Source organism: Pimephales promelas, chromosome 12 (genome assembly GCF_988280905.1).
Source record: "Pimephales promelas chromosome 12, fPimPro1.hap1.1, whole genome shotgun sequence".
Taxonomy (NCBI): Eukaryota; Metazoa; Chordata; class Actinopteri; order Cypriniformes; family Leuciscidae; genus Pimephales; species Pimephales promelas.
Window position 1 is genome coordinate 14,540,364 of NC_142780.1, and position 17,697 is coordinate 14,558,060.

General features: G+C 38.8%; 1 protein-coding gene across 1 annotated transcript; it reads left to right on the top strand.

Annotated features, from left to right (window-relative positions):
* Nucleotides 1-6: 6 nt before the first annotated feature.
* On the top strand, nt 7-17,682 carry LOC120465243 (uncharacterized). The gene is made up of 9 exons (XM_089117540.1): nt 7-1,117; nt 1,465-1,533; nt 1,697-1,757; nt 4,811-4,918; nt 5,064-5,291; nt 14,799-14,912; nt 14,997-15,028; nt 15,106-15,265; nt 16,526-17,682. Exons 2-9 carry the CDS (start codon nt 1,465-1,467, stop codon nt 16,771-16,773), a joined length of 1,020 nt encoding a protein of 339 aa, XP_088973666.1. The 5' UTR covers nt 7-1,117; the 3' UTR covers nt 16,774-17,682.
* Nucleotides 17,683-17,697: the final 15 nt, after the last annotated feature.

Consider the following 17,697-nt stretch of genomic DNA (forward strand, 5'->3'; position numbering starts at 1 on the left):
GGACACACGGCCTAACTCCAATCAAGGTCAGCCAGGAACCTTGGGGTCGTAATTGATGATCAATTGAACTTCACAGACCACATTGCTAGAACTGCCCAGTCATGTAGGAAGATTAGGCCCTTCTTAATAGAGCATGTTACACAACTTGTCCAAGCGCTTGTTCAATCCAGACTGGACTATTGTAATGCTCTCCTGGCTGGTCTTCCAGCTTGCTCTGTCAAACCTCTACAACTAATCCAGAATGCTGCAGCCAAAGTGGTCTTTAATAAACCGAAGAGAGCACACGTCACTCCTCTCCTCACAAAATTGCACTGGTGGCCAGTTGCCGCTCACATTAGTCACTGACGTTTGCCTACAGAACAACCACTGGCTCTGCTCACTTTTACCTAAACTCATTACTTCTGACTTATGTGCCGCCCAGAAACTTGCGCTCTGCAAGCGAATGTCATCTCAAACAGGCACAAAATCTCTTTCTCAGACCTTTACAATGACTGTTCACTGTTGGTGGAATGATCCGCCTAACTCAACCAGAGCTGCTGAGTTCGTAGCCACTTTCAAAAAACGTCTGTATGCATCTTTTTCGTCAGGACTTGATCCAGTAATACTAACACTTTCTCTTCTATTCAATTTTTTTTCTTATCAAACTGAGAGGACTGTTGTCTGCTTAACTGCGTCTATTGTTCTCATTTGTAAGTCGCTTTGGATAAAAGTGTCTGCTAAATGAATAAATGTAAATGTACCACTAAAAAGGAGTTTGTTCAACATAAAATGTAGTGCATTTTGTGTGCAGCTCCATGCAAACGGGAGAATGTGTTCATATGCGTATATTTGTATGATGCATTCCAAAACTACTTTAATTAGAAAGACACTTACAGTCTGAATAGCGTTAATCAAACCAGTAATAATGAAACATCAACGAGATCGTGACAGCTCTCTCTCTCTCTCTCTCCAAAACAGTAAGCAGGTGAAGGGCAGTGTGAGAAAGAGAGGGAGGAGAATGACAGGAAGACATAGCAGGTGAGGAAACAATGAGCTGAGCAGAAGACAAGACTGGCAGAAGACGCAGAAATTGAGTTTGAAAGCATTTGATGACATTACGGATTCTACTAATTGTGAGGTACGGACTATTTTTACTTACAGTACACTGCAGTTATTTATATGCTGTTTGGTGTTTTTCACTTGCCGCATTTTTCTAAAATGCAGGTCTTTGTTATAAGATGCTGACTGAAACCTAAAACGATTTAGTAAAAGTAAACTAAACAAGCCAGTCACATACTTATTTGCTGTTTGCATCAAATCCACAAATCTTCATTTTTTGCAAACTCAGCCGATGCAAAATACAGGCTGTACTGACCATGAACGTGGGAATATTGATGTGAAACTTCACATCACACTTCTTTATTCGTGTGTGATATGTTGTGTGCGTGGATCACTTCTTGTCTGATATAATTGTATTATTTACAGATGCTTGTGATATTGCTATCTGTAGCCATGGTGATGCTGACAGGTCACCTGATATATGGCCTCCCTATGGTAATGTTATAATGCATATGATAAATATTATTTTAACATGTTGTAAAGACGCTAAATTAGCACAAAACCATTTCTAATGTGCACTTTAAAGATACAGCGTTACTGTATCGGATGCATCCGTTACTGATTGTCTTTTGTGCTGTCGTTTGTTTGCTTTGAGCAGGACAGTAAAGTGAGAAGACCCAGAGCCCCGTCAGATGATTGCACTTCTTTGTGTCCAGCAGGTGAGAGTGCATGTTTGGGCGTTATATTTTCTCAGAGCCTTTTATGTCTGGCATGTGGCATCACTTTCTCTGAATTCGATCCCCGTTTTGTGTGGAGAGTGTGTCACCACACTTCCCAGTATTACGAATGTGGTCTGAGCAAGAAATTGCTCAAGAAATTAGAGGTTATTTATTAAGCTTTTCTTCGTCGTTCTTTCTTCTTCCTTCGTCTCTCTTTCTTTTTCTCTCGTGATGGGAAATGGTACCTTCTGACACAGAAGCGTCAACCACTTCCTTCATTAGAATGCCACTGCCTGTTAAAGCTTCTGTGTAACGTCCTGTTTTTGATGCTATTTCTCATCTCTCCCCTTAAGAGACCTCAGTCAGCAAGTATGAGTCTGTGCATGTAAAGTGTGTGTGCACGTACTGTGTGTGAGTGTGTCTGTGTAGCACCCACATCCGCCTTAAAGGTATTCAGTGTGTGCCCTTTGAGCTGAAGTCTGTGCACAGTCAAATACAAATTGAGTTATTACGTCTTTAAATATGTTATGCTAGTCATTTTACTTCCATCTATTCCGTGCATTCATGTTTGGCAGTTATGTGTGCGCGCAAGTTATGTGTAAACACCTTTTTTAAAGAGCCCCTAAATAGAAAATAGTAAACATTAGTCAGATGCTATTTGCACTGAGAGTGTAAGAGTTGTTAGATGCTATTTATACCTAGTGCAAATGGTGTCAGATACAATTGGACCTCAGTGTATTGTAGTAAACGATTTGCAATAATAAAAACATATTTAGTGTATATGATTATGTTTATTAAATTCATAAATGGATGCCACCTTATTAGGACATTAATGAACGAGTTGGACTACACCTACCCCTGATTAAACAATTTATTCCCTCTATTAAAATCTCGTTGGGCACTTTATTTCCACTTTTTAAACATTTTCTTAATTTTCGTTTAAGATAGACACTTCTGCGAGCTGATGTGCGATGGGAAAAGGTAGAAAAAGGAGTTTACAAGATGGCAGATCTTGGGTCACATCAAAAGTTAACACTACCCACCTTACACTCCCCCGATTCTGTTATCAGATTGGGTTTCTTTTGTAATTATTTAACTGGGTCAATCATCGGTGGGCGTTGTTCATTTAAATAGCCTCTGTCTACAGGGTGGGCTTTTTCCACTCACTTTTGATATTTCAATGCTTTTGCTTTCTCTTCTAAAATGTTTGCGTTCCCCCCAAGAAACAGTGTGTAGGCTACTCTTGCAGTTGCAATACTTATGTGAATTATGAGATGGGAGGAAAAATATACATTTCAGCTTTTTTGCAAATTTCTCTGGGGAGCACGATAATTTTGCAGGAGAACGCAAATGTTTGGAAGCGGATGCAAATTTCCTTAGGGGAATTAACGCATTATTTTTGCAAAAGAAAATGCAAATAAGAACAGTGCAGTAAATAGTAAAACTGAAACTATATGCGCTACAAGGCCATCGCTGTGTGCGAAATCGCATTCTGTCTTGAGTTTGAATTTGAATTTACTTCGCAACCCTTAAAAAAGTATTTTCTACTGTATATATAGAATGAATATGGACAGTATGAATAAAATCCAGACGTACTACACCTGCCCTGTTGTTACTGTCACGTGACCTATACCAGCATCAGTTGCGTCGCTACTTTTAATAAACCCCTCCCATGGCCAAGCCTCATGGTGTAGTAAAGTGTCCATCGAATGCACGTTTTTAACATGTTTGGCTTCTGGCATGTGCATTTTGAAGTTCAAAACCAGCAATGTCACCCCCTAGTTGCTGGGAAATATAATGTAGCGATTCAATGGCGAAGCTATTTCATTAATAAAAGTTGATTACAAGTTTCTGTGTTTGGATCTCTGAGTGACTTAAAGGGATAGTTCACTTTGAAATTATGGGGTATCCAAGATGCAGGTGTCATTGTTTCTACAGCAGTTTCAATTTTGATGTTTTTAGGTCAAACCGTTGTTGTCTGTCAGTCATCTAATGGAGGTATATGGGGTCCTCCTCAAAGAGCATGCACAGAGAAGTCCAAATTAAACATGATTTAATGACTCTAAGACACAAAACGAGTGGTTTGTGTGAGGAAACGAACAGTATTTATATCGTTTTTAACTCATAACCACAGCTACGTCCAAGTGATCTGAGGCCGTGGGCGCTTTGGTGTGCGCAAGCGCCGGAAAGCACCGGAAGTGATCTCTCGCGCGATTGCGAAAAAATTCAACGTTGTCTGTTGATGTATCGAAATCGTCTTCCATTGCGATTTCCTGTATATCTAAATATGTTTAGATCTTCACAGTGAAAGGTAACGCTTAGAAATCTCGGTGTAAACAATGAGTGACGTACACGCACGAGAGATCACTTCCGGCGCTTTCCGGCACTTGCGCAAACCAAAGCGCCCGCGCCCTCAGATCACTTGTACATGGATGTGGTTACATGAGGTACAAACAATATAAATACTGTTCATTTTCTCACACGAACCGCTCGTTTCGTGTCTTAGGCCATCAATATGTACTTACATTTACGAGTCATTAAATCATGTTTAATTTGGACTTCTCTGTGCATGCTCTTTGAGGTGGACCGACAGACACGAACGGTTTGACCTAAAAATATCAAAATTGAAAATACTGTGGAAACAAAGACACCTACATCTTGGATGCCCTTGAGGTAAGCTAAAACATATCAAAAATTAATTTCAAAGTGAACTATAAGTGTGTGTGCGCTTCAATGAAAACATTGCATTAATATAGAACAGCAATTAAACTGACGTTTGGAACTACCTGTGTATTAAGCAGAATCGAGAATATATACAAACAAAATATCGGAATTGCCAACATGTGTTTTTTTTTGTTTTTGTTTTTTTTCAGGAAATGATTAATTGAACACATAAAGCTATGGTTAACTAATCAGCATCATGTCAAATGAAAAACATCTTTCTTGTTAGTTTTAATGAATTTGACCTTAATTTTTTCTTGTTTTTGTTTTGTATTTGTCTTCCTCATTTCCACTTCCTATTTTTCCATTGCTGCCCATCCATCATCCCTTAGGAGAATACCTGTCAAAATGTCGTTGTCTTCCATGCTCCTCTGGTTTCTTCACCAGTGAGAGGAACAGAGAAACCAGTTGCCACCGCTGCTACCAGAGCTGCGATGCTGGTATGAAGATCATTACACCTAACACACCCATGATAGTATAAACAAGATGAAGTGAGAATAGAAACAGGAAGTATAGCAAAAAGTGCTTCATTTTGAAAACACATTTGTGTGTGTGTGTGTGTGTGTGTGTGTGTGTGTGTGTTAGATTCCTATATGGAGGTGGTGAAGGAGTGTACGAAGACATCAGATGTAGAGTGTCGCTGTCAGAAAGGTTATGTATGTACCACGATAGACAACTACACAGGCCAATGTCGGGAGTGTGTTCCCGTCACCACGCCTACCCTTTCCTACACCTCCACGGACGTCCTTCCATCCACCGCTTCATCCACCACTTCATCCACCACTTCATCCTCAAGTGCACAGAGCTTGCTGGGTAAGCATAGCTGTTTTCTTCTACATCAGGGTTTCCCAAACTGGGGTTTGTGAGGGAACTGCACGGGGTTCGTGAGATGATGAAAATCTAAAAAAAAATTTTATTGTATTGAATGTAAAATGAAAATAAATAAATAGGGCTGCACAATAATGGTGATAAAGCTTAGTGCGATAAACAAATTAAAGGCTGCATTTAAATTAAATAACTGTATAGTCTGATGCTTTTTCATTATTATAATAACCAAAAAAAAAAAAAACGTATAGTACAAATTTAATTCACAACAATAATTTAGTTTTGTCTTTATTTTTATAGTCAAGTCAAGTCAAATATATTTATATAGCGCCTTTCACAATACAGATCGCATCAAATCTGCTTCATAGTATCAATCAAAACAACTTAACAGTGTTTGTTTATTACTGGAAAAAAGACATCCAAGTTTGGTAGAGCAGATCAATGGTATGATGGCTCATTTAATTTGAATATCCCCAACTGAGCAAGCCAAAGGCAACAGTGGCAAGGAACCGAAAAACTCCATCCAGTGACCCGATGGTGTCCTAAAACTCCATCTGATCACCCAATGGAGAAAAAAAAAACCTTGGGAGAACCCAGGCTCAGTCGGGGGCCAGTTCTCCTCTGGCATTTATGAGCTAGAGGTCAACATTACAGTAACTGTTAGATAACAAATTTATATGAATGCCTGGCTAAATAAATGCGTCTTTAGTCTAGTTTTAAACTGAGAGAGCGAGTCTGAGCAACGAACAATATCAGGAAGGCTATTCCAGAGCTTCGGAGCTAAATGTGAAAATGCTCTCCCTCCTTTGGTGGATCTTGATATCCTAGTAATGACCAGAAGCCTCGAATTTAGTGATCTTTGATTGTAGGGCGATAGAAGATCCGTTAAATAGACTGGAGCTAAACCGTTTAGAGCTTTATAAGTCAAAAGCAATACCTTGTACTTTATAGGTAACCAATGAAGTGATGATAGAATCAGTGTTATATGATCATATTTTCTTGATTTCTATTGTAAAAACTCTAGCGGCTGCATTTTGGACTAACTGTAGCTTGTTTATTGAGGATGCAGGACAATCGGCTAATAAAGCATTACAGTAATCTAGTCTCGAGGTCATGAATGCATGAACTAACTTTTCTGCATCAGAGACTGATAGCATGTTACGTAGCTTAGCGATGTTTCTAAGGTGGAAAAAGGATGTTTTTGTGAAATGAAATATGCTTTTCAAAAGACAGTTTGCAGTCTAATGTATGACCCAGGTCTTTTACTGCAGCGGATAAAGTAACAGGGCATCCTAATATGTTAAAGTCGTGCTGCGAAAGGTTTTGTGGACGGTCTTTAGAACCGATAAGTATTACCTCTGTCTTGTCTGGATTTAATAAAAGAAAATTACGCTTCATCCAATCTTTTATATCTTTAACACAATCTGTCAATTTGGATAATTTAGCGTATTCATCTGGCCGTGATGAAATACATATTTGAGTGTCATCAGCATAACAATGGAAACTAATTCCATGTTTCCTTATAATATTACCAAGTGGCAGCATACAGTGCCCTCCACAATTATTGGCACCCCTGTTTAAGATGTGGTCGAGGACTTTTAAAAATTCTCCCTTTTTTTTAAACAACATAGAACCCAAATGCAAAAAAAGAGAAAAATCCAACCTTTTATTTAAGTACATTACTTTGGTGGTAAAAAAAATGTAAAAATTTAGAAAAATAAAAACTTCAAATCATGTGTCCCACAATTATTGGCACCTCTAACAATTCCGCTGAAAAATGTAATTGATTTTAAAAATATATATATTTTCTGTAGTTGCTAATGTTGGTCAGGATATCTAGCAACGTTTAATTAGTAATTCATGACTTCCTATTTCCCTGGGGTATAAATATGACATGACACAGAGGCCTAATTCTCTTACCCATTTGTCAACATGGCAAAGACAAGAGAACACACCATTCAAGTAAGGCAGATGTGTGTTGACCTTTATAAGTCAGGCAATGGCTACAAGAAAATAGCCACTCACCTTATCTTGCCCGTATCTAAAGTTAGAGGAATCATTAAGAAGTTTAAAACAACAGGAACAGTGACAAACAAGGCTGGAAGAGGTCCCAAGTTTATCTTACCGCAACGCACTGTGAGGAGAATGCTAAGAAAAGTAAAAAAAAGTCCTAAGCTCACTGTCACAGAATTGCATCAAATAGTGGCATCTTGGGGTCACAAAATCTCCAAAACAACCATCAGACGCTCTCTACATGCCAACAAGATGTTTGGGAGGCATGCTAGGAAAAAGCCTTTTCTCACTAACACTGACAAACGTAAACGTCTGGAGTTTGCCAAGCGGCACTGGGACTTCATCTGGGATCGTGTGCTTTGGTCGGATGAGACTAAGATTGAGCTTTTTGGCAACAAACACTCTAAGTGGATCTGGTGTAAAACAAAAGATGTGTATGCCGAAAAGTACCTCATGCCCACCGTGAAGTATGGTGGAGGATCTGTGATGCTGTGGGCCTGTTTCTCTTCCAAAGGCCCTGGGAACCTTGTTAGGGTGCATGGCATTATGAACGCTTTGAACTACCAGGACATTTTAAATAAAAACCTGATGGCCTCTGCCAGAAAGCTGAAGATGGGTCGTCATTGGGTCTTTCAGCAGGATAATGATCCAAAACGTGTAGCAAAATCTACACAAAAATGGTTCAGTCACAAACTCAAGGTCCTCCCATGGCCATCTCAGTCCCCAGACCTCAATCCAATCGAAAACCTGTGGGGTGAGCTAAAGAGGAGAGTGCACAAGAGAGAGCCCAGGATACTGGATGATCTAGAAAGATTTTGCAAAGAAGAATGGTCAAAGATCCCTCTCTCTGTGTTCTCCAATCTTGTGAAATGTTATAGGAGGAGATTAAGTGCTGTCTTGTTGGCAAAAGGGGGTTGTACAAAGTATTAACATCAGGGGTGCCAATAATTGTGGGACACATGATTTGAAGTTTTTATTTTTTTAAATTTTACATTTTTTTTTACCACCAAAGTAATGTACTTAAATAAAAGGTTGGATTTTTATCTTTTTTTGCATTTGGATTCTATGTTGTTTAAAAAAAAGGGAGAATTTTTAAAAGTCCTTGACCACATCTTAAACAGGGGTGCCAATAATTGTGGAGGGCACTGTATATATTGAGAATAATAAAGGGCCTAACACAGAACCCTGTGGCACTCCATAGTTTGCCGAAGAAATTATCAATTTTTCTCCATTTAAGTAGACGAAATGGTTGCGGTCAGGTAAGTATGACGGACCTGAACCAGCTTAATGCTTGTTTTATAGAGTTAAAACATACACTACTATTACTACTGCTACTACTACTAATAATAATTACTATATCAGAGAACCATTCATTTTAAATTATTGTAATATTAAAGTGTACATTTTTTTACATAGTTACAAAGCATCTCTGTATCTATATTATTCTCTATATTAGTAAGCACTGTTTATGAACTCTAAAATGCCTGGATTGTAGTCTTGAACTTTTTTCCAGAAAGTATATTCCACATTTAAATAATTCCCACCCAAGGCATTTGCAAAAAGGGGGGCGAGGCTAGGGTAACCAACCACCATCAAACAAACCAAATGTGGGACAGTTATAAGTTTGTGTGGGACAATGTACACCAACACTAAATCTAACTTGATAAAAAACATTTATATTCTGCCTTTCATTCAGCTGATAAAAATTCTGTTCCTTTGTCCCTTCCAGAAAAAAAAAACTTTATTTTACATGTCATTTAAATTCAACATCACTGAGCCCAAAGGCAGCAGGCATCATGCAGATAACTATTAGAAACAGTTCTGACCAAGTCCAACTAAAATCCAACAAAATAAACAATGAATAAAAAAATATAAAACAACATGAAATTAGATAGACAGTCTTATATATTTAACCTGAGTGCAAAAATGGAGGCTCTAGACCCTTCCAGAGCTGAGATATCGAAACTCAAAATTTCGACCCCCAAAAAAAAGGCAGTGGTACCACTTTCGTTTTTTTTTTTCGGGCGAAAAATAAAGTTTCTCCAATCTTCTCAAAACTCTGGATTCTAATAGAGGGCCATGAGACTTAAACCTGAGTGCAAAAATGGGGGCTCTAGACCCTTCCAGAGCTGAGATATCGAAAACTCAAAATTTCGACACAAAAAAAAAAATGACAGTGGTACCCCTTTCGTTTTTTTTTTCGGGCGAAAAATAAAGTTGACTGCAAAAATGGAGGCTCTAGACCCTTCCAGAGCTGAGATATCGAAACTCAAAATTTCGACCCGAAAAAAAAAACGACAGTGTTACCCCTTACGTTTTTTTCAGTTTTCGGGCGAAAAATCAAGTTTCTCCAATCTTCTCAAAACTCTGGATTCTAATAGAGGGCCATGAGACTTAAACATGAGTGCAAAAATGGAGGCTCTAGACCCTTCCAGAGCTGAGATATCGAAACTCAAAATTTCGACCCAAAAAAAAAACGACAGTGTTACCCCTTACGTTTTTATAAGTTTTTGGGCGAAAAATCAAGTTTCTCCAATCTTCTCAAAACTCTGGATTATGATAGAGGGCCGCGAGACTTTGACCTGAGCGCAAAAATGGAGGCTCTAGACCCTTCCAGAGCTGAGATATCGAAACTCAAAATTTCGACCCTAAAAAAAAAACGACAGTGTTACCCCTTACGTTTTTTTCAGTTTTCGGGCGAAAAATCAAGTTTCTCCAATCTTCTCAAAACTCTGGATTATGATAGAGGGCCGCGAGACTTTGACCTGAGCGCAAAAATGGAGGCTCTAGACCCTTCCAGAGCTGAGATATCGAAACTCAAAATTTCGACCCGAAAAAAAAAAAACGACAGTGTTACCCCTTACGTTTTTTTCAGTTTTCGGGAGAAAAATCAAGTTTCTCCAATCTTCTCAAAACTCTGGATTATGATAGAGGGCCGTGAGACTTTGACCTGAGCGCAAAAATGGAGGCTCTAGACCCTTCCAGAGCTGAGATATCGAAACTCAAAATTTCGACCCGAAAAAAAAAACGACAGTGTTACCCCTTACGTTTTTTTCAGTTTTCGGGCGAAAAATCAAGTTTCTCCAATCTTCTCAAAACTCTGGATTATGATAGAGGGCCGCGAGACTTTGACCTGAGCGCAAAAATGGAGGCTCTAGACCCTTCCAGAGCTGAGATATCGAAACTCAAAATTTTGACCCGAAAAAAAAAACGACAGTGTTACCCCTTACGTTTTTTTCAGTTTTCGGGCGAAAAATCAAGTTTCTCCAATCTTCTCAAAATTCTGGATTATGATAGAGGGCCGCGAGACTTTGACCTGAGCGCAAAAATGGAGGCTCTAGACCCTTCCAGAGCTGAGATATCGAAACTCAAAATTTCGACCCGAAAAAAAAACCGACAGTGTTACCCCTTACGTTTTTTTCAGTTTTCGGGCGAAAAATCAAGTTTCTCCAATCTTCTCAAAACTCTGGATTATGATAGAGGGCCGCGAGACTTTGACCTGAGCGCAAAAATGGAGGCTCTAGACCCTTCCAGAGCTGAGATATCGAAACTCAAAATTTCGACCCGAAAAAAAAAACGACAGTGTTACCCCTTACGTTTTTTTCAGTTTTCGGGCGAAAAATCAAGTTTCTCCAATCTTCTCAAAACTCTGGATTATGATAGAGGGCCGCGAGACTTTGACCTGAGCGCAAAAATGGAGGCTCTAGACCCTTCCAGAGCTGAGATATCGAAACTCAAAATTTCGACCCGAAAAAAAACGACAGTGTTACCCCTTTCGTTTTTTTCAGTTTTCGGGCGAAAAATCAAGTTTCTCCAATCTTCTCAAAACTCTGGATTATGATAGAGGGCCGCGAGACTTTGACCTGAGCGCAAAAAGGGAGGCTCTAGACCCTTCCAGAGCTGAGATATCGAAACTCAAAATTTCGACCCGAAATAAAACGACAGTTACCCCTTACGTTTTTTTCAGTTTTCGGGCGAAAAATCAAGTTTCTCCAATCTTCTCAAAACTCTGGATTATGATAGAGGGCCGCGAGACTTTGACCTGAGCGCAAAAATGGAGGCTCTAGACCCTTCCAGAGCTGAGATATCGAAACTCAAAATTTCGACCCGAAAAAAAAAACGACAGTGTTACCCCTTACGTTTTTTTCAGTTTTCGGGCGAAAAATCAAGTTTCTCCAATCTTCTCAAAACTCTGGATTATGATAGAGGGCCGCGAGACTTTGACCTGAGCGCAAAAATGGAGGCTCTAGACCCTTCCAGAGCTGAGATATCGAAACTCAAAATTTCGACCCGAAAAAAAAAACGACAGTGTTACCCCTTACGTTTTTTTCAGTTTTCGGGCGAAAAATCAAGTTTCTCCAATCTTCTCAAAACTCTGGATTATGATAGAGGGCCGCGAGACTTTGACCTGAGCGCAAAAATGGAGGCTCTAGACCCTTCCAGAGCTGAGATATCGAAACTCAAAATTTCGACCCGAAAAAAAAAACGACAGTGTTACCCCTTACGTTTTTTTCAGTTTTCGGGCGAAAAATCAAGTTTCTCCAATCTTCTCAAAACTCTGGATTATGATAGAGGGCCGCGAGACTTTGACCTGAGCGCAAAAATGGAGGCTCTAGACCCTTCCAGAGCTGAGATATCGAAACTCAAAATTTCGACCCGAAAAAAAAACGACAGTGTTACCCCTTACGTTTTTTTCAGTTTTCGGGCGAAAAATCAAGTTTCTCCAATCTTCTCAAAACTCTGGATTATGATAGAGGGCCGCGAGACTTTGACCTGAGCGCAAAAATGGAGGCTCTAGACCCTTCCAGAGCTGAGATATCGAAACTCAAAATTTCGACCCGAAAAAAAAACGACAGTGTTACCCCTTACGTTTTTTTCAGTTTTCGGGCGAAAAATCAAGTTTCTCCAATCTTCTCAAAACTCTGGATTATGATAGAGGGCCGCGAGACTTTGACCTGAGCGCAAAAATGGAGGCTCTAGACCCTTCCAGAGCTGAGATATCGAAACTCAAAATTTCGACCCGAAAAAAAAAACGACAGTGTTACCCCTTACGTTTTTTTCAGTTTTCGGGCGAAAAATCAAGTTTCTCCAATCTTCTCAAAACTCTGGATTATGATAGAGGGCCGCGAGACTTTGACCTGAGCGCAAAAATGGAGGCTCTAGACCCTTCCAGAGCTGAGATATCGAAACTCAAAATTTCGACCCGAAAAAAAAACGACAGTGTTACCCCTTACGTTTTTTTCAGTTTTCGGGCGAAAAATCAAGTTTCTCCAATCTTCTCAAAACTCTGGATTATGATAGAGGGCCGCGAGACTTTGACCTGAGCGCAAAAATGGAGGCTCTAGACCCTTCCAGAGCTGAGATATCGAAACTCAAAATTTCGACCCGAAAAAAAAACGACAGTGTTACCCCTTACGTTTTTTTCAGTTTTCGGGCGAAAAATCAAGTTTCTCCAATCTTCTCAAAACTCTGGATTATGATAGAGGGCCGCGAGACTTTGACCTGAGCGCAAAAATGGAGGCTCTAGACCCTTCCAGAGCTGAGATATCGAAACTCAAAATTTTGACCCCCAAAAAAACCGACAGTGGTACCCCTTTCGTTTTTTTTTTCGGGCGAAAAATAAAGTTTCTCCAATCTTCTCAAAACTCTGGATTCTAATAGAGGGCCATGAAACTTAAACCTGAGTGCAAAAATTGAGGCTCTAGACCCTTCCAGAGCTGAGATATCGAAACTCAAAATTTCGACCCCAAAAAAAAACGACAGTGGTACCCCTTTCGTTGTTTTTTTTTTCGGGCGCAAAATTATGTTTCTCCAATCTTCTCAAAACTCTGGATTCTGATAGAGGGCCATGAGACTTAAACCTGACTGCAAAAATTGAGGCTCTAGACCCTTCCAGAGCTGAGATATCGAAACTCTAAATTTCGACCCAAAAAAAAAAACGACAGTGGTACCCCTTTCGGTTTTTTTTTTCAGGCGAAAAATGAAGTTTCTCCAATCCTCTCAAAACTCTGGATTCTGATAGAGGGCCATGAGACTTAAGAATATATTAAAAACCAAAACCAAAAAAAAAAAGGATGAGAATTAAAACAACCACAGCAGGAAACAGGTTAAACAACAACAGATAATTGTTGTTATCAACAATAAATAACAGACAACAACGCAAAGCGGGACGGGTGGTCACCCTAGCCGAGGCATGGTTGAGTTGTTAGTGAGTTGCATGGTTTAGTAGTGTGTTGAAACTGGTGGTTATGGTGAGGGGTGTGATATTTCCAAAACATACTCGAAGCAGTTGACCAATCAGAACGCACTTGTCCAGCCAAGCCGACCAATCAGAGCACATTGCGCTTTTCGGAAGAAGGGGCTTCAGAGAGACATAATCTAAACAGAGCGTTACTGACAGACTGGGAAGAGAGGTCCTGCAATAAATGGAAAATAATGTGTTTTTTGAATATACAAGCATGAAAACCTATTCTAGTAGAGCCAAAATCAAAATCAAGACTTTGAAAAAAGGGTATAATGGCCTTTTCAATCTCATTCTAAAAGGTTCAGCTGACAAAAAAAGTTTACAAAATCATAAGTGATTAGGGGTCTGCCACTAGGGGGAGCAGAAGGGTGGGCTTGAATCTTTTTATGGATGACCTATTTTTGTAGGCCAACCCAGAAGTTAGCATCACCCTGGTTCACATCACAAAAAAGCACCTACACCATGGTCACATGACTTCACGGTCACCATCACTAAACTTCTGGCAACTCTTTCCATCCTTATTTGAAAAACACCTTAGGATCTAGTGTGCTGATTTTTTGTTATAGTGGATGAATCCGCTGTTTTTTTTTTTGCATGTTTCACAGTATTGTTTGGCTTCTAAACTTTTGATACAAATTTAAATATAAATACTATTAATCATCCAGTTGGAAATAGTTTGCTAGAGTGCAAGTATAAACGCAGCAAGGCTGTAAAAAGGAACTAGCGAGTAGATTTTTGGATATTTTATCATGTACACTGGTGCCTATTTTTAGATTTTGAAGTACTTTTTGCTGTCATCTAACGATAGCACCATTTAAAGGGATACTCCACTTTTTTTGGAAATGGGCTCATTTTACCACTCCCCCAGAGTTAAACAGTTGAGTTTTACCGTTGTCGAATCCATTCAGCCGATTTTCTGATATTTAGAAGAATATCAGTAACCAGACAGTTTCTGGTCTCATTGGCTTCCATACTACGAAAAAAAAATATACTATGGAAGTCAATGAGACCAGAAACTGTCTGGTTACTGATATTCTTCTAAATATCAAAATATCGGCTGAATGGATTCGAAAACTGTTTAACTCTGGGGGAGTTGTAAAATGAGCCTATTTCCAAAAAAAGTGGAGTATCCCTTTAAGAGCACTTTGCAATATAGGACGTTTTTCATCTCACCTGTTCAGCTGTTCATCTCAACATAAATAGTTATGCTAATTCCCTTCTTTGTGCTTATTTCACAGGTGACTATAACTTGGTGTGTATTTTTGGATTAATTTTGTTCGTGGTAACTGTCATCATCCTTACACTCTTCTTCCGGCACTGCAGAAAGAAGGAGAAGGAGTGTTTTAAGCATTGTGAGTAACACACACACACACATATTTCTTCTTCTTTTTGGGTCAATCTCTGTCTGACCTCTCATTGTTTCTCCTCTCCATTAGTTGTCAGGCAGTGCTCTCTGGGTAATATAGAGGTAAGTGACGAGTGAGTGCACATTTGCGCAGTATTTTAACATTCATTATCTAACTTACAGTCCTTCAATTTCTCAAGGTGGACAGTGAGACCAACGCTTCTCCCAGCCAACCAGATGAGAAGCCCCACCCACAGGGGATGCTGTCACATGCCAGCAAACCCACCAATCACAGCACAGACTGCTCTTTTCATCAGCCAATCAGCTCAGAGCAGGCTGTGCCTCCACCTGGCAGTTTAGGTACTATAAAAGGATGCTTTTTGTGATTTTTGTCTTTTATTAAAAAGGGCAAATAAATTACGCATTTTTTTTTTCATATCTATTAATTTGTTAAAACACATCACCTAAAATTACAACTTTATGGCATGAAGTAAGGGGCGTGAACTAAAAATAATGTGAATAATGTGACAGCATGAATTATTTATAGTACCTGGTAATATAGGTACTATAAAAGGATGCTTTTTGTGATTTTTGTCTTTTATTGAAAGGGTCAAACACATGCTTTTTTTTCTCCCCATATCTATTAATTTGTTAAAACATATGACCTAAAATTACAACTTTATGGCATGAAGTAAGGGGCGTGAACTAAAAATAATGTGTCATACCATAATAAAAAATAGTAAAATTATTCAAAAAAGAGCATTAAAAGAATGAACATCTTGAAAATAAATCCTTATCAAGTAGTTTGGCATAATCTTTTATTATAATATATAAATATAATGTTTCGCTGCTCATTAACATTTGAAAAATATCTGATTTGTCTTTGAAATCATGTCATGTGGTCAAACCAATAAGTACAAAAGGGAATATCATAGAGTTGCTTAAAATATCAGATAATTTGAACCTATTATGACAAAGCAAGATTAGTGTAGGTGTAAAATGGTCATGTGGTGCAACTCCCCAAAATGTAATGATGTTTATGAATTATTATAGACCATTTTACAAGACGTAAACAACACTGGTCCAGAAACACTTCCTGTTTCAGTTTGTAACTGTTTTCTTTATTTCACATGTAAAGAAAACATCTTAAAGATATTTGTTTAACTTCTTGATTCAGTTTTAAATGTTCTGTTGGTTGTATTTTATCCCAGCTTTTATGTAGTGTTAAAAAACTGAAACAGGAAGTGCTTCTGGACCAGTGTTGTTTACATCTTGCAAGACTTGTTTGGTCCCCACGAGGAAAACGGCTTATAAATCATATAGAATTATTAAAATCTGTTACGGATAGAATATACAGTTTGTACAGTATAAAAACCATCATGTGATTTCCCCATAAAACATGAACAACGTGTATTTAATGTATAACATACTTATGACTTGACGGTTTCACCACATCACGCTTTTACAGTCATTCAGTTATTTTTTATTTCAAAATAACATGAAACCAATATGAATACAAACATTTCTAACACCTTTTAAACACAACTTTTAATGAGGAAAAAAAGCAACCAAATGTACAAATAGTATACAAATTAAAAAAAAAATCTCTGTTTGTCGCAGGTCCTCTCCACATCTACAATCCCCAAACAGTCTTTGTTAGTTTGCTCAATCAGTTTGGATGGGATGGAGGAGAGAAAAAAGCACATGAACTCCAAGAACAATCACTAAATGACAGCAACGCCTCCTCCCCTCAGTCTCCTCCCGTCCATCTGTCTGAGGAGGAACGCAGCCGAGAGAACGACTTTATCTTCTTCCCATCTCAGGAGCAAGGGAAAGAGTGCCACATATCTAAAGAAGAGGCGCTGTGAGGGATCATGGGAAATTTGTGTCCGTTCTTCTTCCGTTCGACTGCTGTGTGGTTTGTTTTAACTGATGCTTTATAAGCAGCCAGTTTTAAAACTCTAACCCAGGCAGGGGATTTCATAGAGAGAAACTGTGTTAGGGGAAGACCTGAGTGATGGTATGGATGACGAAAAGTGTTGTGTATGAGCGGGACAGTTCATGCCAGCTTTGAAATGTTCCCCGTACTGTAATACGTTTATGCGTAACCAGTGATTCTAAACCATCAGAACAGCTGTGGGATCCTAATGTCGACATACCACAGGCTTTCAGTTCACTGCAGGTCTCATGATGGTTGAATGACCCTCAGGAACGAAGCTGAATCTCAGTGCCTCTTTTCAAAGTGTTTAAAGGCAAAGAGCAGCTCTAAAACACTCAGAAGATTCACTTATACTGTATGTTGAGATATTTATTTTAAGTAAGTAATGTTTAGATCGATCGATTGATTCTGTCTATATTGGGAATGAATATCTATGTAGTAACTTATGGGGCATTTTGAATCTTTTGAACAGTAAACATTTTTATTTATAGCCGTAATTAATTCTGTTACAATTGTTAATATCACAAACCCAGTGGTTTATCATTGTTCAATCACGTTAAGTCCCTGGTAGATGTTGTCAGCGTTCTTCCTCTTTTCTTTGGTTTTTGCCATGCTGGATTGTGCTGTCAAAAAAGCCCTGACATTTTGATGGTGGTCTGGAAATGTCAACAGTGTTTCTTTGCTGGGAACTCAATAAGCAGTGCACGTTGTGTCATCGTTGTGTTATGTCGTATATTTACATGTTTTATACCTGATATTGATTGTACAGTGCAATAGAAATAAATAAAAGTTTATTTTTTGGTATTAAATTTATTATTAAATTCATTTCACTGCAAAATGGACTATTATTCCC